At 40.7% G+C, this 23666-nt stretch overlaps 1 protein-coding gene across 3 annotated transcripts; it reads left to right on the top strand.

Moving 5' to 3' along the window:
- Window positions 1-1372: 1372 nt before the first annotated feature.
- Window positions 1373-22990, top strand: PLAAT1 (phospholipase A and acyltransferase 1). 3 transcript variants are annotated; one of them, XM_027107368.1, is made up of 4 exons: window positions 1373-1400; window positions 8508-8646; window positions 12433-12701; window positions 22777-22990. In XM_027107368.1, exons 2-4 carry the CDS (start codon window positions 8508-8510, stop codon window positions 22876-22878), a joined length of 510 nt encoding a protein of 169 aa, XP_026963169.1. In that variant the 5' UTR covers window positions 1373-1400; the 3' UTR covers window positions 22879-22990. The 3 variants fall into 3 exon arrangements, with proteins under 3 accessions (XP_026963169.1, XP_026963254.1, XP_026963086.1); XM_027107453.1 differs by lacking the exon at window positions 1373-1400 and adding an exon at window positions 2193-2309 and having other exon boundaries at window positions 22777-22878; XM_027107285.1 differs by lacking the exon at window positions 1373-1400 and adding an exon at window positions 7952-8014 and having other exon boundaries at window positions 22777-22878.
- The last annotated feature ends 676 nt before the right edge of the window (window positions 22991-23666 follow it).

Raw genomic sequence — 23666 nt, 5'->3', positions numbered from 1 at the left:
CTTCGGCTATTACTACCCGAGGCTAATTTCTCATTCTTTCAGGATGGAAATTTTAATTCTGTACTGGTCATCCATAGAGTACTGCCAAGGAATGATTAACTATCTCTCCAATCTGTAGGAATGAAGGGAGAACTCAGAGTTCTCCTGAACGACAAAGCTTTCTCTGTTTCCCCTAGTAATTCCATTCAGGCATCGAACCGAATTTACTCTTAACTGAATGCATTTTATCTATACCTGGCAGGGATCTAGAAGTAAAATTACAAGATTTATTTCATTTTGATTCTATCATGTTGCATTTAACCACAAATATCCCCCAAAATGAAAAGATAATTTATCCTTGTGCCCTGACCGAGCAACCCTCCTCGGTTCAGATTCATGAATCAATAATGCAGGGAGGAGAGTGGATGATTAAGTGTCTGATTAGAGAAAACAGATTAACCTGGCAAACATAATAAATTTAGCTCATAAGCAGGATGGCATTATAAATGCTCACAATAACTCTCCTGTATAAAATCATGAACCACTGCTTTCAGTGATGACTCAATTGAAATAGTTGGAACATAAAGCAAATGCATGTTTATGGATCTCTCTTTGAGACATTAAAAGAGTATTGAAAGGTATATCTGATTCAGTTTATAACTAAAAATACATTAAATAGGGAACATGTAAGAAAAAAATTAACTCATAAAAACAAAGCTACAACCTCTTAAGTGTTTGAGTTTCTGCTTTACCAACAAGTATATCTAGATCCCACATGTTTTCAATGTCTTTCTAGTACTTTGTTTCCAAAGATGCCAAAGCCAGACCCCAATTTCAGACCCTGCAGATTCACCCTTAACCTTCACCACGGAACCTGATTCCTTTATAAAGGCGGCTGCATCTTTAGGTCATTCTTATCCCATTGGGACAAAACAACATAAAATTAGAGAGCTATTTCAGCCTTTGAATCAGTAGGGAAAAAATCCTTCCTTTTAGCTGAGAGTCCATTTATATCAGAGTAAAAATCTAGGTTACGACTTGTTTGAAGGCAAGTCCTTGTGCTGTGCTCCGAAAAGTTCACTTAGCAGTCTGCGGGCCTTCCTTACTTAGCTGGTTTGTTATTCTTGGCCTCCCTTTTTTAGCAAGGAGAAAATGGATACTCTTCATGCCCAATTTTATTTTTAAACTCTTATGGCTATATTCCTGGAGGCCTCTGCTGGCCCATGGCCTGAAAGAGGTTCAGTTAGGCCCTGCTCTGTCACGTGCACACCCGAGTCGCCAGTTGCGCAGAATAAGGGACTTGCTCTGCTCCTCTATCTAGAATCAGACCTTTGTCAGGGACAGGGCAGGGCAAGTGGGGAAGGCAATGGGCTGCCGGAGGGAGTCGTGTCTTTAGGGAAGGCCCCATCGGACGGAGCCAGGTAAATTTCCCATTGGGAGAAACTGGTGCCTGGACATCTAGGGCCCTAGGCACCCTCCCTTCCTCCTTTCCGCCCTCCTCCCACTTCTGAAGTTGATCTTAGGCTGGAGGGGGGGTGACAGGGAGGAGTCCAAAGCGGGTGGGGTCCACGTGTGTCCCCAAAGTCCCCAAAGGCGCCGGAACTGGCTCCCGGGTACACATTTTGTAGGTATGTGTGGTGGGAAGCAGGGAGGTTTTTTAAGGCCACTCCCTCCTCCCACCTTAGCTTAGACTGAGATGCTTTCTTGGGGCACAGGGACCAGGATCCTTTCTACTGCCTCCGAGGAATTTGTGTAGAGTGAGGAGGGGCGCGCTCCTAGTGGACGCAATGTGTATTCATGCTCACGAACATTTCTGGGCTCAACAAGACAATTTAACGGTACAGCCGCCGCGTCTAGACCAGCCCTTGGTACCGGGAAAATTTGACGCAGGAACGTCCCAGTGGCGGGGCAGGGTGTCCTCGGTTAGTTACCGCGCTGCGGCTGCGCTTCGGCGGCTGGGTTTGTGTGTGTGTCTGTGCAAGCGGAGAGCAGGTGTGGCGTCGGTACTCCCGGGGGTGCGGAGGGGACGGAGGCGGGCGGGCGGGCGGAGGGTCCCCAGGCGGTGGCGCAGCCCGGCCCGGGCGGCAGGAGCAGCGAGCGTGCGCTGCACCGTCGGAGCGCCGGGGCCTTTCCGCGCGGCGGGGTGGCGTTGGCGCCGGAGGCCGGCCTTGGCTACCGGCAGTACGCCGCTGCCGCCGTGCCCTCCCCCGGGCGCAGATAGAGTGGACCCCCGGCCGGTAGCTGGAGGGGCAGCAGCGGCGAGGCCGGCGCGACCCCAGGACCCTCGCCGCTGCCACCTGTGGGGAGAATAACCCAGGCTTCAGAGTGAGGTGTACTGGGGAGGGGGAGGGAGGACCTCTAGGACCCCGACAGCCTTGCTGAACTGGCTCTCAGACGAGAGAGCCCCAGGGACCAGTAGAGAGCTTCTCATTTAACCTATGTCCCTCCTCCCCCCTCGCCCCCCCCCCCATTTTTCTTTTCTTGCAAGTGGGAGAACAGAGTCCATGGGGAAAGAGAGACTCGCTTTCCCGTGTGACACAGCTATCAAGTGGCAGAACCAGGACTGGACCTCGTCTTGCTTACTAAGGCCTTGTATCCACCGTCTTCACTGAAATGAGTATGAATAATAAGTACTTATTATTATAATATATTAGGTTTTGGAACTATGAATGGTGATATCACTGTGGCATTCAGGACTATTAATGTAATTTGTGTGCTGGAAAAGCCCAGCCGCTCTGGCCTCCCTGGGCTCGGGATCCTAGTTCCTTCATTTATTAAACATTCCCTGGGCAGTTACTTGTGACAGCCACTCTGCAGCAAACTGCAGGTGTAGAGATAAACAGGAACCAGCCCTCCACGTGGAGCAGAAGAGAAAATTCCCCAGACATCAGTAACTCACACAGGTGTAGCAAACGCAGTGGACGTTAGAGAGATAAAGGAGTAGTGGTAGCTCGGAAGGAGATGTCACTTGTGGCTGAGAGGAGGTGGACCTTGGGGAGGAGGTGACATCTGATCTGGATCCTTAAGAGTGGGTCATTTGGAAATGGGCAGCGCATTCCAGGTAGAAGTTTCGGTACTAGCAACATAACTCCAGGTGAGAGTGAGGAATAATGGTTTGGTTTGCCTAGAATGTAGGGATGCATAAGGAGTCCAAGATTACAGAGGGAGCGAGATTCGGAGTCGACAGGGGGATCCACGGAGGGATTCCAAGCTAGGAATGAGGGGGCAATGGCTGATGGTTCATTTGGCTGGGAGTTGGAACCCTCAGCTGTAGGGAGAGGATGTGGGAGCAAGGATACTGGCAGCTCTGAGGGTCTGTGAATTAGCCGTTCTGGGAGCCTAGGGCTATGGATGAAAAATGCAGCTTTAGTGGGAAATGGTCCAGACTGAATTGGGAGACTGTTGGACTGTAGGGACAGCCCGTGCTTATGTTTCAGACCGCCAATAGCATCCTCGGGAGTAGTTTGTGAAAAAGTGCTCTTAGTATTCTTGTAACACAGGTGGCCCCAGGGACACAAGCAGCAGTTAATCAGCCTGTCCCTATCTGTGCAGGGGGGCTGTTATTTCTTCTGATGCATCCCGGGGGACCAACAAGGAGCTATAAACAAGGAAGCTTGTTTTGGCATGAAACAGGAAGTTTCTTGTACAAAGATTACAGACACTCTTTATTGTAAACTAGTCAAACAATTCTGTGCAGATGAACTGTTAAAATGAAGTACTTTTACCTTAAAGGTGACACACAAAGATTTCAGCAGAGGACTTAAAAATGTATCTTTAATTCGTTCTGTATTATCATGTTCGTGAAGCACTACATAACACACTTGCACTTGAATGGAATGGGTAGATGTCCATGTAAATCTAATTACCCAAGCAGACAGGTTTTAGCCATTTCCCTAAGGTATGATGAGTCTGGGAACCTTCTAAAAGCTTCTAGAAGCTTCTCATCTTGACACCTCCCCTGCAGAAGAGCAGGGGTTCCCCAAGGCTCCACTTCCTATTACTCACTGGTTCCACATATGAATGTTTAAAAACTTCCTGTGTTGTCTTATGAAATATACATTCTGTATGCTTTTGCAGCTTCTCTATCTAATGAATATTTGAGAGGGGGGAAAAGATGAAATATCGTTTAGTAGCAATTCCTTTGGCTAGTGATGTTAATCAGTGGAGTAAGGAAGGAGCATGCAGTCTGGAACAAGCAGACAGACCTGGGATTGAATTCTAGTTCTGTCAGTTACTACCTGTGTGACTTTTAGTTCTGATACTTAATTCATCTGAGTCTCAGTTTCCTCGTCTCTAAAAAGGTGATTGTAATCATCAGCTCACAACTGTTGTCCAGTCTCACAGCGTGCAAGAAGGGCTGCAGAAAGGTCAGCAAGGGAGGAGGTATAGTGCACACGGGGACAAGCATTTAAAGATGAGGAGCCTGACCTTGGATGCAGGCTAGTCTGAGTCCAGATGTGCGTTCTGCCCTTTCCCACTGTGTAACTTTGGATGAGTCTCTGAACTGCTGTGAACGTCAGGTTCCTCATACTTAAAATGGGGGAAATAATTATATCTACTTTGTGCTGTTGATTTGAGGATTGCACAGTTTCTGGGAAATAGAATGAGATGAACACTAGAGGTGAAAGGGACCTTGGAAGGCCTCCTCACCTTACCAGCGCCTCCCCCCCGCCCCATGGAAATCTTATTTTTATCAACTGTGACTGTGTTTAAACATTCCCAGTGACAGAGACTGATATCTGTACAAGGTGCTCCATTCCATTGTTGGATCACTTTCAATAAAAGAGAAATTCTCCCCGTATACAGCTAAAAGTTGCCTCATTGTAACTTCCCCATATTGGTCTTCTTCTATGCTCTGCCGGGGGGAAAAATACATTGATCTTTTTTTTTTTTCATTAAAGATTTTTATTTTGAGCTAATTGTAGATTCACATGCAGTTGTAAGAAATAATACAGAGAGATCCCTTGTACCTTTGCCGGGTTTTTCCCAGTGGTAACATCTTGCAACACCACACTGCAGTATCACAAACAGGTTATTGACATGGACCACATGGAGAGGCAGAGCATTCCACCCTCTCTAGCATCTTTCATATGTTGCCTTTTTATAGCCACACCCACTTCCTTCTTACCACTTCCTTAACCCCTGGCAACCATTATTAGTTCTCTGTTTCTATAATTAGGTCATGTCAAAATGTTGTATAGATGGAATCATATATATAACATGTCATGTCACTGGCTTTTTTCACTCAGCACAGTTCTCTAGAGATTCATCCTTGGTTGTGTTGTTGCATTTATTAATAGTTTGTTCTTTTTTACTCCTTAGGAGTAGTGTCCCATGGTATGGGTGTACCACAAATTGTTTACTGTTCACCCATGGAAGGTCATCTGGGTTGTTTCCAGTTTTGGCCTATTATGCTATAAACATTCGTGTACAGGTTTTTGTGCAAATATAAGTCTTTAATGTCTTCAGTCTCTGGGATAAATGCCTAGGAGTGCAATTGCTGGACCATATTTTAGTTACAAGGTAAGTTTTTAAAGGAATTTCCAGACTACTTTGAGTGACTGCAACATTTTATATTATCAACAGCCGGTGAATAAGTGATCCAGTGACTCCACATTCTTGCCAGCATTTTCTCTGGTCACAATTTTTTAATTTAGCTACTGTGATAGGTATGTAGTGCTATCATGGTTTTAATCTAAATATCCCTAATAGCCACTGATGTTTAACATGGCTTGACATCTGCGGCTCTTCTTTGATGAAAGGTGTCATTGTGTCCTTTGCTCAAGTTCTAATTGTATTCTTTGCTTCTTAATTGTTAAGTCTTGAGAGTTCTTTGTATGTTCCTGCTATTGGTCCTTTCTTGGATATGTAGTTTTCAAAAATTTTCTCCTGCTCTGTAGCTTGTCTTTTTGTCCTTTTAATAGGGTCTTTTGTGCTGCAAAAGTTTTGAATTTTGAGGACATCCAATTTGTCAGTTTTTCCTTTTACGAATAATACTTTTGGTGTCAAGTCTAAGAACTCTTCGTTTACCCTAAATCCTGAGGATTTTCTCCTATGTATTTTTCCCTCTATGTTTTATAATTTTATATTTTACATTTAAGTCCCAAAGTGACAGAACTAGCATGGAGAAGACCTGAAACAAGAGCTCATGTCTCTCACACCTAGGGTAGTTATTTTTCCCTCCGTATTTTATAATGCAAGTGTTTCAGGGAGTATTTTAAAAAGGTTGGCATTTGCTAATATCACTTTTTAGCTGTAAAATGTGATAATAACATAATAAACTCAAATCATGGTAGATTTTTAAAAAATGAATTAGGGTTAATTGAATAGTGCACTTGAAAAAAAACGTTACACTACAAAGTACTTTCTGTTCAAATGGTGGTTATTATTGTAAGCTTGGCTAGGTCTCTGAATGCTAACAGGCAGCTGTGTGTGCTTGCTGATTCCTTTTCACGGGAAATGTGTTTGTTTATATCATAGTATAGTATCTATTTTTCCTTTTAGTGCCCATGTGGCCAAATTGTGAACTGCCATATTAATAAGACTCAAACATATTTGAGAGGGTGGTTAGACTTAATAGTTTCCATAAAGTTGTTTTAATAGTTATTTTTCAACAGATGGACAGTTTGCATTTGGCCTCATTTCTGTGACAGTATGATGATTGAAGTTTTCAACAGATGGCATACAAATACTTGGGAAAACACACTCCCAATATTAATTGTTGTAAAAAAGACTTTTAGTGTGCCAGGAAAATGATAGTCTGTATCCCCAAGCTCTTTGCCTATGCTATTATAATTACAATTTAGATGATTTGGAAGTTTCCCTTTCTGGCACTTGGGTTTATTTTGTAAATGAGTATATGTACCTACATTAGAGTGAGAGATGCAGAGGAATACTCTGTTGTCAATTAGATATCCAACATGGTTATAACATGAAATCTCCTTTTTATTATCAGTGAATGTACATAACTTCCTCTTACTGAATCATTCTACTTGGATGCTGTACATAGAAAATGTAATGTTCCATAAAAATCAACCATCAGAGACTTATATGTTCTTTCTGAAAAGTACTGACTTAAAAGGAAAAAAATTCACCAAACTGTGAATTTTCAGACATACCCATCAATATGATGAACTTCCCAACCTTCCAAGTTGTCCCACCTTGCACTGTTTTGGGAATCAGAAATGAGGAATCAGACAGTAAGTGGGGCAGTTGGGGAGTGGTGGAAATCTGTGAGAGTGTTTGTGGTTGTCACAATGACAAAGGGTGTTTACTGATATTTAGTGGGTGTGTTATCGAACCTGGATTTGGGTCCCCTTGCCTGACATGCAGCAAAGCCAACCTGTTGACACTGGGTTGTGGTGAAGGAAAGTACAGCATTTATTGCAGGGTGCCAAGCAAGAAGAATGGGCAGCTCATGCTCAAAAGTTCTGAACTCCCCAATGACTTTCAGGGAAGGGTTTTTAAAGGCAAGGTGAGGGAGGGGCCACAGGGTGTGTGATCAGCTTGTGCTCAATTCTCGGCTTGGTTGGCATCAAGGTGAAGTTTCAAGCATCATTAATCTTCTGGTTTCAACCAGTCTGTGTCTATGTGCTTGAAGTCGTAGTTTTCACCTGATGGGGTTCTGCTTCCTATAAAAACAACTTAGGAATGTGTGTCAGATATTTATCTATATATTTCAGGGAACTGGAAGTTTGGTGACTCCGCTATCTGGCTGATTTATAGTCTAAATTGTTACCAGTTTCCCCACCCAGCAGCTATTCTTTTTTTCTACTTCTTCACCTTTCCTAATCATTAACTCTTGAGCCAGCCTTTTAAGACTCAGGGGAAGCCTGGAAGACTAAAGCAAAAGCCTTTTTTCTTCAAAGGACAGGGACACGGGGACTTGTATATGGTTTCAGGTGGAGGCCAGTGTGCCTGGGTCTGCACAGCACAGTTCAGCACAAGGAAGAAAGGTCCTGTGTCCTACAGTATGCCTGAATATCTGACTGGACACTCATCTGAGCCTGGAGCTTGTGTCCGCTTAAATCACAGAGTAAGTTTTGCAGGATAAAGTATACTTTTGCACAGAATGTTCGTGAACTCCCAGACCTCTTTTTGATTTTACTAAGTCACTATATGCAAGGCTGAAAGACTTCTGATCTTCTGCTTCTGAATCCTGACTTTTTTCATGCTAAGTGCTTTATTATATTTTTTGTGTAGTCATGAACTGAACATTTACATAGTAAAACAGATATTATCATGAAATGCTTATTATAATAAAGGAGGCTTGGGGTTAATCAGTATGAGAAGCATTGCTATAGAAAATTAAGCAATAGTAGAGAAATTCTTTCTCCACTTGTCCATGTGTGCACACATAATTCCGTGTAGGAATCATTGAAAGAAAAGGACAGTGGTGTAAATCTAAGTATTTAATAAGGAATGCAATCCCAATAAATTCTGTATTGCCATGTTTCTATAGAAGCCTTGAACTGATTTTCTTTTGCCAAGTCATATCAGCTAGATCTTCTTTGTGTCTGTCGTTGCAGATGGCGTTTAATGATTGCTTTAGTTTGAACTATCCTGGCAACCCTCAGCCAGGTGATTTGATTGAAGTGTTTCGTCCTGGCTATCAACACTGGGCACTGTACTTGGGTGATGGGTATGTTATCAACATAGCACCTCTAGGTAAGATTTGTTTCCAGAAGCCCCTGGGAGCTTTTTAGTTTTCTTGTTACAAGAAGGAATCATGAAAAAATCATAAAATAAAACAGACTAGAAATAAAATGTAGAAAGTAGATAAATCCAACTGATCTAGGTTTACAGAAGGACCTTCTAAGACTAAAGTGGCATTGAAGAAATCACAAAAGCCAATTAACATTAAAATTTTAAACCTCTGCATTAAAAAAACACAGTTAAAAAGTAAATAATCAGCGGGGGAAAATATTTGCCACAAACATGACAAGAGTCACAATGTCTTTATATATAATACAAATAGATTATTTCAATTCATTCAACATCTATTTATAGATTTTCCAGTATGTGCCAAAGGCTATTCTAAATGCTAGGGATACATAAGCCAGTCCCTACACAGTGGAGCTTACATTCTAGTGGAGAGAGAGAGGGAGACAGAGACAGAGAGAGAGGGAGAGAGGGAGAGAGGGAGCATGAACAAAATACAGAAAGTAATGTTAGATTAGAGATAAGTGATAATGGAGAAAATCATAGAAGCAGGATAGGAAGTGCTGGGGAGTTGTGGCTGCTGCAGTTTTAAATTAGCTGGTCAGGAAAATCTCACGAGAAAGTAACATTTAAGACATAACTTGAAAGAGGTGAAGAAACCCAGCACGTGACATTTGGGGAAAGAGTTCCTTAAGCTGAGGGAACAGCAGCGAACACCCAAATCCCAACAAACAAATGGGTAAAAGATTGTGAACAGTCTGTAGAAGACTGTAGAAGACTGTTTTTAAAGGTTTCAGCTTTTCAGTCATCTAGGAATTATAAAATAAAATGACAGATTTTATGCCTCTCACATTAGCAAAATTTAAAAAAATGATAATCTGTTGATAAAGGTATAATGAAATGAACAGAAGGATACTGTTGACAGAAATATAAGTTGATAAAATTGTTCGCAAACACAATTTAACAATATGTGCTAAGAGTCTTAAAGGAGTTCATACGCTCTGACCCTGTAATTTTACCTCTATGAATCTATTCTTGGGAAATACTTTTAGAGATACTAATTTAATATTTGCGTATGAGAATGTTCACTTCTATCTCATTTATAATGGTTTAAAAAACAGAATGGATCAATGGCTAGCAAGGGAATGGTTAAGTGAATTATGATTTAGCCACAAGATATTAGGTATCTGTGTTTGGCAGAATTTTTTTTTTTTTTTTTTTTTTTTTTGCGGTACGTGGGCCTCTCACTGTTGTGGCCTCTCCCGATGCGGAGCACAGGCTCCGGACTCGCAGGCTTAGCGGCCATGGCTCACAGGCCCAGCCTCTCCGCGGCATGTGGGATCTTCCCGGACCGGGGCACGAACCCGTGTCCCCTGCATCGGCAGGCAAACTCTCAACCACTGCGCAACCAGGGAAGGCCTGGCAGAATTTTTTAGTTGCAAGTAACATAAATTCAAATTCACTTAAACAAAACGGCAAATTCATTGCTTCAGTGAAGGAAACTACAGAAAGAGTAGAGATGGTGCTGGCCTCAGGGATGCCCAGATCTAGGGGATTGAACACTATGAAAATTCTCCATCCCACATCTGCATTCTTCTTCTGTATATTGTCTTCATTATCCCAGGCTATGTCTAAGAAGCTGAGCTGATGACCATAAGCATTCTTAGGCTCTCATCCTTACAGGCTTGTGACCCACAGGAGAGAGTTACTTCCTGCCCATTGCAGTTAGAAAAATCATGGAGAATGACTCTAATTGTCTGGTGTGGGTCCCATGTCCATCACTGAACCATAACTGTGTGCAGGAATAGGATAGTATGACTGGCCTAGAAAGAGTCTTTTCCAGAAAGGAAGAAGCAGTGGTAAGATGGGGTGCTCACTGACTAAAACAATAATACTTTAACAGCTAAAAATCATTTCTGGACATCTTTAATTGCATGAAAGATGATCTAGTATGATAGCTATTGGAAAATTCCAGATTAAAGTGCATTGTGTAATATGGTACCTGGTTTGCAAAGAAATCGTATATACACACATACATGTTAATGCAAACATATACACACATATACAAGTGATAATAAAAGACAGTAAAAATACATCAAAATAATAATAATAGTTATTTCTGAGTGGCAGGATAATAGGTGGTTTATATTTATTTATGTGTTTATGCTGTATTTTTCTGTATTTTCTACAGGTTTAGAAATGAGCACAAATTATTAAGAAAAAATGTATGCAAATAACAAATTGCTTAGAATAATTTTTCCTCAAGATACCTTTATAAAGAAGTGTTTATAGGCTTAAGTCTTACTATCTTGAGAGCTTCTGAGAACTGTTAATGAAGTGATTTTTGCAAGATTTTGAGCTATTTGCCTCTTGTTCTAGAATATTGGAAGTGGAAATGGCAAATAAAATGACATTTACGATATAGAGCCATTCATTCTGTAGAGTCTAATAATTAACGCTAAGCAATTCTTTACATTATCTCTGCAGTTTTCACATTTGGAAAATAATATGAGGTTTCTGTGCTGTTTTCTTTTTTCCCACCTTAAGCTCCATCTTAATGTGGTTCAAGCACTGAGCTTTGATCCTGTAGACTGAAGTTAAATTCCTGTTTCTGTTAACTACTTGTGGGATGTTCCACAAGCCAGTTTATCTCTCCAAGCTTTGATTTTCTCATCGGTAAATTGATTACATCAAACTAGTCAAAAAAAAAAAAAATTGAATAATTCTAACTAGGATATATGTGTCCTATGAACTTGTAATGTGTAAGAACTTTTAACATGTAAGATAATTAACTGGAAATGCTGCTCCAATGAAAACGATTTTGGAGGAGAGAAAAAAAGAGGAGTGGAAAAAAATGTTTGCTTTTAGTCATAACTGAAAGGACAAGTGTCATAACACTGGTTATACAGAGACCCTTCATCTCATGGTTTACTTGAACAATGGCCAAGCATAGCAGTCTCGGGCAGATGGAGAGGGCCTAGGGCCTGGTGTTAAAGCTGAATGCTAAGGAATCAGATGCCTCAGGTGCTGACCACGGCACGCCAGGACACAGAGGTTTCAGGCAGTCTAGACCAATGCTTACTAATAGAGGCAGTAAGATGGAGTGGTAGGGCATGGGGAATTGTGACAGGTGGGTAGGGCACAGCTAGGGGCCACATAGAGTGGACAGTGCCTACTACATTAGGTTTAGTTTTAGGACTTAGCTTCTTGGCTAAAGGAACTAGCAAAACAAAGGCAGGGCCCCAGCCTGATCCCAACTGACCCCTGAGAAGACTGGGGTCCCCTGCAGGTTTCAAAGTGAAGCCTAATTAAAAGAACAAGTGTAAAAACAGAGCTGGGTGTGAGGAGTGCTGCTTAGATGCAGGACAAGAGCACTAATCGTAATGCACTACTGCTAAGCCCAATGGTATTAGTTTGGAAGGGTTCAAATGCTGAAAAATAGACTGCGTCATAGAAAAAGGGGGCAATGATCTTATCTGTACTTTGTTGGAAACATATGCCAAGATCCCTAATAATAATCAATTGATAGGGAACTTATTCCTCAAAAATAGGTAGAGTTTTCACACCCAATTTGTTCTATAAATTTTCAAAAAGATAGGTAGATATAGATTTTCAAAAAGTTTTCTTATATTCTCACTCATATAGTATTGAACAAATGTTAGTGATAAATTAGAGAATGAGGGTTTACTGTTAGTAAGATTAAATGGTTTCTAGTTTGAGGATAAGTTAGGATGGCAGTGGAGTTCACTGGGCTGGGTCGCTATATCTTGCTAACCAGAATTCTCCTTATAGACGATGGCATTTCTGCATCGTTTACAAGCGCCAAGTCTGTATTCAGCAGAAAGGCCCTGGTGAAGATGCAGCTTTTGAAGGATGTTGTGGGAAATGACACATACAGAATAAACAATAAATACGATGGAACATACCCACCACTCCCCGTGGAAGAAGTCATGCAGCGGTCAGAGTTTGTTGCTGGACAGGAGGTGGAGTATGACTTACTTGTCAACAACTGTGAGCATTTTGTGACTTTGCTCCGCTATGGAGAAGGAGTTTCAGAGCAGGTGAGTTTTCTCTAGGAGAAATGGAAGTTTCTTACATTGGCAAAATAATAGCTACTGACTATGATCAAGTTTTCAGGCCTCAAACAAATGGAAAAGAACAAGAAAATACGAGAACACTGAAGGACAAAGGAGGGAATCGAGTTACCCAAGGTCATGCAGCAATTTCATGACCACACTGAGACTAGAACATTCGTATCATGAATTTAGGTTAGAAGGGACTTGAAGCAGAGTGAAGACCATAGCTTTCTGTCATTCTTATTGCCCTCTGCCCTTCAGGTTTTTTTCCCATTACCCCACCATACAGCAATTAAATCAGTAACTTTATATACTGAAAAAAATATGCTGAAAAGAATGCTGACATTTTTGAGTGGGAGTTCATTTGCCGAAAACATAGACGGTAATAGTGAGATTCTTCTCCATTAGCTGAAAGAGGCTAACTGATGCCATAGCTTGGTGGTTTTGTAGATGTCTTCTGTTTCCTTGCGATGCTAGTTTCAAATAAATGTTGTGCTTTTGAGGAGATCCTTTGATTCATTGAGCTTTTGGAGGATTTTCAGTGAATTAATTGACTTTTTAAAAAATTATTTATTTATTTTTTGGTTGTGCCGGGTCTTAGTTGCAGCAGGCAGGCTCCTTAGTTGTGGCTCCAGGCCTCCTTAGTTGTGGCATGTGAACTCTTAGTTGCAGTATGCATGTGGGATCTAGTTCCCTGACCACGGATTGAACCCAGGCCCCCTGCATTGGGAGCTCGGAGTCCTATCCACTGTGCCACCAGGGGGACTTCCCCCACCAGAGGAAGTAGCTTATAGTTTTGTTATTTACCATCACTATTCGGTAGTATGTTAGATTCCTCACTAAAAGCATGCCCTTTCCCTACCTATCTTCCCACCAATCCAATTCCATCATTGATGTTTTAACCTAAAGATTTATTAAAGTGGTGTGAGAAAATGAATATGTAAAGGCTTTCAGTATCTTTAAATGGTGGATCTGTTATATAAATGTCTATTCTGAGGAATGAAGTTACAATTCTGCTCACGAAAGCTTGGGAAAATGGGAGATGGAGCATAATGAAAGGATACATTTGTTTTTATTAAGAAGTAATTTAATTGGAAATTCATTTTTATAAGGAAGTGCATTACCATAATGAATGTTCTATTCACATGTAGCAATAAATTGCTTCTGATCCAAAACACAGAGGACGTGCCCACAAGTTTCAGCTCACCTTTGCATTGAAAAGTAGTGGTATGGCTAAGAAATAAAGTTTGTTAATGACAAAGTTGTCCACTGCACTCAATCAGTATTTTTTTTTAATGTGGCTAATCGAAAGGAATTAAAGCCATCTTTTTGCTTTGACTCTCACTTGTAATCTATCATCTTTCCACCTTTCATACCCAGGTCAAGACCCATGAAAAAGTAACCATTTTTTTAACAACTAATAGAACTGTTCTTTAGCAGGTTCTGATGAAGATGGTGTAGTGACAGCCTTAAGGACACACCTAAGCTTTGGAATTCTGCTGATCTGAGCTAGAGCCCCATCTTCACCACTTCATAGCTGGATGACTTTGGACACATTGTTTATCAGTTTCCTAATCTATAAAGCGAGGTTGTTTTATAGATTGTAAGAGAGTTTTAAAGTCTCTTAGCATACTCCGTTACATATTATTCATCCCAATAAAAAGTGTACTTTCATAGACTACTTTTAATTTCAGTATTTTAGCAATTTTATAGATCTTTGTTGGCACTCTTCAGTAAAATTCTCTTGATCTAAGAAACTACAGCACTCGAATTGTTATTTTTATTTCTATCAATAATTAATAGTGTTAGTACTAATAATAACTAATATTAGATTTGTTTTCCAGGGTCCCTTTAAGGCTTAGGGGTCTTGAGCATAGAACAGTATCCTTGGGAAATGGCTGTGTATTTCCCCCAATTTAAAAAACTATAAATACATAAAAAGGTTAGGAAGGTGGAAGGATTGTGGCCCCATCTTTTTCTTCTTTGTACTTTTCTGTGTTTTTTAAAAAGTTAATGGACTTTACTTTTTAGAGTAGTTTTAAATTCACAGCAAAATTGAGCTCAAAGTATGGAGAGTTCCCACATACTCCCCCTCCCACACACATAAATGTATCCTTCCCCACTGTCAACATCCTACAGCAGTGTGGTATATTTGTTACAAAAGATGAACCAACATTGGTACATCCTTATCAACCAGAGTCCATAGTGAAGGAAACCAGAATATGCCACCCGCCAATATGTCACTTTGGCATAAGGATTATTTTGAGCAGTTGAGAGACAACTGAGTAGAAGCGGTTGCAAGAAAAGCTCTCTGCCCTCCCCCTATTTGCCTAAAAGCAGGACATAAATTTTCAAAGGTGTTCCTCCTCCCCACTCTACCAGGAAGGACAAAAGTTAATCATCAGGGACAACCAGTGGTTAATGTAAGACCCTTATCAGCCTAGAGAGGGCACTAGAGGTATCTACATAGCAAACTACATACAAGCCTCTGTTTACCATTAGTTTCCTGTATGTTTACCTTCTCACAGACTGTTGCCCTTGGAAGGCGAACCACTTTCCTGTGTCCTGTCATTTCTCCACAAGTTTATTGTTCTTTGTTGAAGATGCTATATAAGCCTGAATTCTTTGTGTCTTATTTTATTTATTTATTTTTATACAGCAGGTTCTTAGTTATGTATTTTATACATATTAGTGTATATATGTCAATCCCAATCTTCCACCTCATCCCACCACCACCACGCCCCGCCACTTTCCCCACTTGGCGTCCATACGTTTGTTCTCTACATCTGTGTCTCTATTTCTGCATTGCAAACCAGTTACTCTGTACCATTTTTCGAGATTCCACATATATGTGTTCATATACGATATTTGTTTTTCTCTTTCTGACTTACTTCACTCTGTATGACAGTCTCTAGGTCCATCCACATCTCTACAAATGACCCAGTTTCATTCCTTTTTATGGCTAATATTCCACTGCATATATGTACCACATCTTCTTTATCCGTTTGTCTGTCAGTGGGCATTTAGGTTGATTTCATGACCTGGCTATTGTAAATAGTGCTGCAATAAACACTGGGGTGCATGTGTCTTTTTGAATTATGGTTTTCTCTGGGTATATGCCCAGTAGTGGGATTGCTGGGTCATGTGGTAATTCTATTTTTAGTTTTTTAGGGAACCTGCATACCGTCCTCCAAAGTAGCTGTATCAATTTACATTCCCACCAACAGTGCAGGAGGGTTCCCTTTTCTCCACACCCTCTCTAGCATTTGTTGTTTGTAGATTCTCTGATGATGCCCATTCTAACCAGTGTGAGGTGATACCTCATTGTAGTTTTTTTTTTTTTTTGCGGTACGTGGGCCTCTCACTGTTGTGGCCTCTCTCGTTACGGAGCACAGGCTCCGGACGTGCAGGCTCAGTGGCCATGGCCCACGGGCCCAGCCGCTCTGTGGCATGTGGGATCCTCCTGGACCGGGGCACGAACCTGTGTCCCCTGCATCGGCAGGCGGACTCTCAACCATTGCGCCACCAGGGAAGCCCCTCATTGTAGTTTTGATTTGCATGTCTCTAATAACCAGTAATGTTGAGCAGCTTTTCTTGTGCCTCTTGGCCATCTGTATGTCTTCTTTGGAGAAATGTCTGTTTAGATCTTCTGCCCATTTTTGATTGGGTTGTTTGTTTTTTTAATATTGAGCTGCATGAGCTGTTTATATATTTTGGAGATTAATCCTTTGTCCGTTGATTCGTTTGCAAATATTTTCTCCCATTCTGAGAGTTGTCTTTTCATCTTGTTTATGGTTTCCTTTGCTGTGCAAAAGCTTTTAAGTTTCATTAGCTCCCATTTGTTTATTTTTGTTTTTATTTCCATCTCTCCAGGAGGTGGGTCAAAAAGGATCTTGCTGTGATTTATGTCAAAGAGTGTTCTTCCTAGGTTTTCCTGTAAGAGTTTTATAGTGTCCGGTCTTACATTTAGGTCTCTAATCCATTTTGAGTTTATTTTTGTGTATGGTGTTAGGGAGTGTTTTAATTTCATTCTTTTACAAGTAGCTGTCCAGTTTTCCCAGCACCACTTATTGAAGAGGCTGTCTTTTCTCCATTGTATATCCTTGCCTCCTTTGTCATAGATTAGTTCACCATAGGTCCGTGGGTTTATCTCTGGGCTTTCTATCTTGTTCCATTGATCTATATTTCTGTTTTTGTGCCAGTACCATATTGTCTTGATTACTGTATCTTTGTAGTGTAGGCTGAAGTCAGGGAGTCTGATTCCTCCAGCTCCGTTTTTTTCCCGCAAGATTGCTTTGGCTATTTGGGGTCTTTTGTGTCTCCATACAAATTTTAAGATTTTTTGTTCCATTTCTGTAAAAAATGCCATTGGTAATTTGATAAGGATTGCATTGAATCTGTAGATTGCTTTGGGTAGTATAGTCATTTTCGCAATACTGATTCTTCCAATCCAAGAACATGGTATATCTCTCCATCTGTCTGTCATCTTTTTTTTTTTTAAATTTTTTATTTTATTTATTTATTTATTTTTGGCTGTGTTGGGTCTTTGTTTCTGTGCATGGGCTTTCTCTAGTTGCGGCGAGAGGGGGCCACTCTTCATCGTGGTCACGGGCCTCTCACTGTCGCGGCCTCTCTTGTTGCAGAGCACGAGCTCCAGACACGCAGGGTCAGTAGTTGTGGCTCATGGGCCTAGTTGCTCTGCGGCATGTGGGATCTTCCCAGACCAGGGCTCGAACCCGTGTCCCCTGCATTGGCAGGCAGATTCTCAACCACTGCACCACCAGGGAAGCCCCTGTTTGTGTCATCTTTGATTTCTTTCATCACTGTCTTATAGTTTTCTGAGTACAGGTCTTTTACCTCCTTAGATAGGTTTATTCCTAGTTATTTTATTCTTTTTGTTGCAATGGTGAAGGGGATTGTTTCCTTAATTTCTTTTTCTGATCTTTTGTTGTTAGTGGAATGCAAGAGATTTCTGTGCATTAATTTTGTATCCTGCTACTTTACCAAATTCATTGATTAGCTCTAGTAGTTTTCTGGTGGCATCTTTAGGATTCTCTATGTATGGTATCATGTCATCTGCAAACAGTGATGATTTTACTTCTTCTTTTCCAATTTGTATTCCTTTTATTTCTTTTCTTCTCTGATTGCCATGGCTAGGACTTCCAAAACTATGTTGAATAATAGTGGCGAGAATGGACATCCTTGTCTTGTTCCTGATCTTAGAGGAAATGCTTTCAGTTTTTTACCATTGAGAATGATGTTTGCTGTGGGTTTGTCATATATGGCCTTTATTATGTTGAGGTAGGTTCCCTCTTTGCTCACTTTCTGGAGAGTTTTTATCATAAATGGATGTTGAATTTTGTTGAAAGCTTTTTCTGCATCTATTGAGATGATCATATGGTTTTTCTCCTTCAATTTGTTAATGTGGTGTATCACACTGATTGATTTGGGTATATTGAAGAATCCTTGCATCCCTGGGATAAATCCCACTTGATCATGGTGTATGCTCCTTTTAATGTGTTGTTGGATTCTGTTTGCTAGTATTTTGTTGGGGATTTTTGCATCTATATTCATCAGTGATATTGGTCTGTAATTTTCTTTTTTTGCATTATCTTCGTCTGGTTTTGGTATCAGGGTGATGGTGGCCTTGTAGAATGAGTTTGGGAGTGTTCCTTCCTCTGCAGTTTTTTGGAAGAGTTTGAGAATGATAGGTGTTAGCTCTTCTCTAAATGTTTGATAGAATTCGCCTGTGAAACCATCTGGTCCTCGGCTTTTATTTGTTGGAAGATTTTTAATCACAGTTTCAATTTCAGTGCTTGTGATTGGTCTGTTCATATTTTCTATTTCTTCCTGATTCAGTCTTAGCAGTTGTGCATTTCTAAGAATGTGTCCATTTCTTCCAGGTTGTCCATTTTATTAGCATAGTGTTGCTTGTAGTAGTCTCTTATGATGCCTTTGTATTTCTGTGGTGTCCATTGTACCTTCTCCTTTTTCATTTCTAATTTTATTGATTTGAGTCCTCTTCCTCTTTTTCTTGATGAGTCTGGCTAAAGATTTACAATTTTGTTTATCTTCTTAAAGAATCAGCTTTTAGTTTTATTGATCTTTGCTATTGTTTTCTTTGTTTCTATTTCATTTATTTCTGCTCTGATCTTTATGATTCCTTTCCTTTTACTAACGCTGTGTTTTGTTTATTCTCTCTCTTTGAGTTACTCTTCCCTGAATTTCTCCCATGAGTATATGAGATATGCATTTTAATAAACTTCTGTTTGCTTTCCTCTTATTACAGAGCCTCAGCTGAGAACTTGTTATGGGTAAAGGAAAAAATTTTCTTCCCCTAAAATAGTTAACATAAGGGTTCACTCTTTATGTTGTAAATTCTGTTGATTTTGACAACTGTGTAATGACATCCTGTATACTCTGCTTAATCATTCCCTCTTTCTCTAAATCTCTGGCAACCACTGATTTTTTTTTTTTTTTACTGCCCTGTAGTTTATCTTTCCCAGAATGTCATATAGTTGAAATCATACTAAGCAATATGCACTTAAAGTTCTTCCCTGTCTTTTCATGGTTTGGTTTCTCATTTCTTTTTGTCGCTGAATAATATTCCCTTGTCTGGATGCACCACAGTTTATTTTTCCACTCACCTACTGAAGGACATCTTGGCTGCTTCCCAGTTTTGGTAATTATGAAAAAAAGCTGCTGGAAACATTTGCATGTAGGTCTTTTGTGGATGTTAATTTTTGACTCATTTGGATAAACACCAAGTATTATGATTGTTGGATCATACGGTAAGAGTATGTTTAGTTTTGTAAGAAACTGCCCAGCTGTCTTCCAAAGTGGCTGTACCATTTTGAATTCCCATCAGCCATGAACGAGAGCTCCCGTTGCTCCAAATCTTTAGCATTTGGCACTGTCAGCGTTTTGGAGGTTAGCCATTCTGATAGGTACGTGGTTGTATCTCCATTGTTTTAATTTGCAATTCCTTAAATATGTATGATGTTGGACATCTTTTCATGTATTATTTGCTACCTGCATATCACATTTAGTGATGTGTCTCTTGAGATCTTTAGCCCAATTTTAATTGTGTTGCTTGCTTGTTTTCATATTGTTGAGTTTTAAGAGTTCTTAGCGTATTTTGGAAAACTACCTTTTATCAAATATGCCTTTCACCAATGTTTTCTTCCAGCCTGTGGCTTGTCTTTTCCTTATTTTTACAAATTCCTAAAATCAACATTTCTCACTGTTCGAGTCTAAGCAAGTTATTAAAATGTGTCTATCTTTGTGGAAGATAGCAGCACCCTTGAATGGGCCTGGACAAGCTGACACTACACGCTGACTGTGTTTCTTTGCATAGCACTGCAGCCTTAGAGTCTTGGGGGAAGAGGGATTTTGATAACCCCTACAGTCATCTGTGACCCAGCTAAACTGATGTCTGGACCCAGCTGCTTCAGTTATAGCTAACATTTCATTGAGCCTGTATATATAGATCCTCAGAATGGGTTGTTTACCATGCCCCCCCCACCCCGAAAGCCCTATAAAGGATGAAGTGTGCCGGATAGGATTTGGTGATCTTATAATCCTAAATCAGCCATGAAGTAAAAGCTCTTGTTCATGCTGTTTCACCACAAAAATCCTGGGATTTTCTAATCTTGCAGGTCAGATCCCATTACACATAACTCTAAGGGATTGTCCAAATTACATGTGCTTTTTCCATTTAGAATGCAACTTGAAAAAAATAAATGTTTGGGATTTGGGAAACTGCATGCTGGAAGTGGCTTTATTATAATTGTATCTTGCCTGTGCAATCTCAGGGGATTTTGAGTTAGTATTAAGTTGTCTGTCCCCTCCCCAGGTCTCTTAAATTTATGGGATTTCTCTCACCTGTTATGTTTCTAGTGGCTGAAAGATACCCAATGAGTTAGGACTGCATCTAGCTGGGGCCACCCCACCCACAGGATCCTGCCATTTTCCCAGGGCTGTCCTCTGCTGCCATTTGATATCTCTGTTTAAAGACACCAATTGCACCTTCCTGTTTTTGCATTGCCTGCCATATTTTCCTGTATCAGCCCTCCTTGGAATCTCAGCATCTGCCTGGAATTGCATGAGGTTTGGGCTTGGTTTATAATCCTTACTCCCTGTCTGATTATTGATTCTGCCCCTCTTTGGAATTTTGTCTGGTATCTTGTATCTCCCAGCCCCTTTTTGCTCGCCATGAGCTATGTGGGTAGCTCTATGCTATAGTGAATTCTGACTCTCTCCTGGGAAGCAACTTAGGTAGCAACTAATTAAAAATTACAGAAAGAAGAAGTAACCAACCAACTAAATACATTAAATTAGAATTGTAAACTAAAATAGGATTTTTCAGTTGTTTGCCAGTGTCGTTCTCTTTGGCAACTGGGGATGGTAACAGAGCAGGGAGTTATAATTATAGGCCTCGTCCCTACAGACCACAGGATGATATAATGAAGTGAATACTCTTGCCATTGTGCTTCTGTCCTGGCTAGAACCCATGCTGCCTGTTCCCCATAGGGAACCCACAGTTAGGGAGGGAACATTATGTGGCATATGGGGGTGGCAGGCTCCGTGGTGGAGGGCTGTGGGTTAGACAGAGGGCATGCTCCAGTGTGAGCTGGGTCACACTTTCCAGCACTGGGGCTGGTCTCCAGAGTAATTTAGGAAAAATGTTTTGCTTTATTTGAAAGCCCGATTCTTAACTCCCAGAGAATAACTGTTGTTTTCAGAATACCTGATGACTCTGAAGTATCTGAATGTGACCTTTGGGTCATAAAATTGCACTGCAGATGGAAGGCGATATTAGTTGAGTGCCATGAAACCATGAATATTCATCAGTTCCATCATCATGATGATGATTAATACCCTTAAAGATATAAATGTCTGAGCTCCTTTATGGACAATTGAGCTTGAGAGTGGTTTATTTTCGTTTGTCTACATGAGAAATTACTTTTTGACATGATAGTTATCATCAGTATTGACTTCTCTTGAAGTTTGTTTATCAGGATAGAAAGTGTATCTACCAAATAAGAGCCTATAGGTATTGGGCTCAAGTCACATCCCTGAATTATTTTCCTAACAGACATGAAGTCAAGGAACACACACACACACACACACACACACACACACATATACGGGTCCATCCAAATGCTGTCATCTTTTTAATAGACTTCTTGAATGAGTGCTCCCACTTTCTTATCATGTCTACACCCCTCAACCAATACACACACACACACACACACAGGATATTCACCTTGATATAGAATCAACCAAACCAGTATGTGTTTAGGGGGTAGGGGTTTCATAGGGGGAGAACACATGGTTCAAGACTAAACTATATCTAAACATCCTGGTGGTACGACCTCCCTCGGGCAAATCACTTTTAACTTCTCAAGTTTTACAAAACAGGAGTAATGCTACCTCCCAGGGGTACTATGACAATTATTAGGAATTGTGGCATAATGAGTTTGTAAACTCTCAGAAGCTATAAAAATATGAGGAATCTCGGGCTTCCCTGGTGGCGCAGTGGTTGAGAATCTGCCTGCTAATGCAGGGGACACGGGTTCGAGCCCTGGTCTGGGAGAATCCCACATGCCACGGAGCAACTAGGCCCGTGAGCCACAACTACTGAGCCTGCACGTCTGGAGCCTGTGCTCCGCAACAAGGGAGGCCGCGATACTGAGAGGCCCGCGCACCGCGATGAAGAGTGGCCCCCGCTTGCCACAACTAGAGAAAGCTCACACACAGAAACGAAGACCCAACACAGCAAAAATAAAATAATTAATAAACTCCTACTCCCAACATCTTCTTAAAAAAGAAAAAGAGGGATCTCTACCTATGTGTATTTCTATCTTTGTCATAATTATAATAATTAGAAATTTATTTCATCTGCATACAGAATTTTAATTTTGCATTGAGTTTTAAATTCATCCATTGTACATTAAAATGGGTCTTCAGTTTAGGAAACAAGCTAAAGCTGGGGTTTAGGACACTGAGATGCTTTTAGAATAAGATGTGTTTTTGTTTGTTTCCTGTTTCCTTATAGGCCAACCGAGCAATAAGTACCATTGGGTTTGTGGCAGCTGCCGCTGGTGCCTTCTCTTTCCTTGGCTTGTTTCCAAAAAGACTAAGAGCAAAATACTATTAATTTACTGAAGAGATATTGGAGCCGAAGGAATTTGTGAGGAAGAAAAGAAACTTGGGATGAATACTTATTTTCAATGTATCATTGTTGTTCCAAATTCCAATGATGGATGGCAGGCTCTTTAATAAATTGTTTACTGGTATTGTCTCATCACTGAGCCATGGAAATTTTTCTCCCTACTAGCATAGATTTCCTGTGGCAGCTTGAGTAAGAAGCAGTAGCCTTTTGAGTGAGCCAGCAGAGGACCTTAATATCACATCATCATTTATCTTCTATAAATATTGTTTTCCTTTCCCCTGAGGGTAACTATTTTGTATTTGCCAGAGGGATAAAGAACCTTTTATATGTGATTTTGAAAAAAAATGTTAAGAGCCCCCAATTTTTGGGTTGACATCAAAATTCATATTCCTTTTCTGGTGAGAAAAGAATTTTGGAAATTCAGCATTTGGTTAGGCAGCTTGAAGAACTTTTGATTAATAAACCATTTGAGGCTGGACACCCATCTCCTTGCTCCTGTGTAGATGGGGGCAGGGGGTGAATGGGAGAAGGAACTCTCGGCTCCAGTGTTTCAGATCCAGTGATTTCCCTGGAAGCGACTCATTTGTAAGGAATATGTGAGAAGCTGGAGTGGGCTGTTACTTCTACAAAGCTCCATCATTCCCTTTGGATTTTGAAGTATTTCAAGAGTTTGACCCTCCTAACCTTAGCAAGAGATCATTAAATGTAGGTTTAAGGTGCCGTATTTAGAAAACAATATCCTGTGTTACTTTTCAAGGCTTTACTATGTCAAG

Source organism: Aethalodelphis obliquidens, unplaced genomic scaffold (genome assembly GCF_003676395.1).
Source record: "Aethalodelphis obliquidens isolate GAN/ISIS:26980383/991018 unplaced genomic scaffold, ASM367639v1 scaffold1, whole genome shotgun sequence".
Classification (NCBI taxonomy): Eukaryota; Metazoa; Chordata; class Mammalia; order Artiodactyla; family Delphinidae; genus Aethalodelphis; species Aethalodelphis obliquidens.
This window is presented reverse-complemented; position numbering and strand designations above follow the sequence as displayed.

Coding starts and splice junctions, on each gene's coding strand:
- PLAAT1 (XM_027107285.1), top strand. CDS start 7,952: ATGCCTGAATATCTGACTGGACACTCATCTGAGCCTGGAGCTTGTGTC. Junction 8,647..12,432: donor TATCAACATAGCACCTCTAG/GTAAGATTTGTT, acceptor TTCTCCTTATAG/ACGATGGCATTTCTGCATCG. Junction 12,702..22,776: donor GAGAAGGAGTTTCAGAGCAG/GTGAGTTTTCTC, acceptor GTTTCCTTATAG/GCCAACCGAGCAATAAGTAC.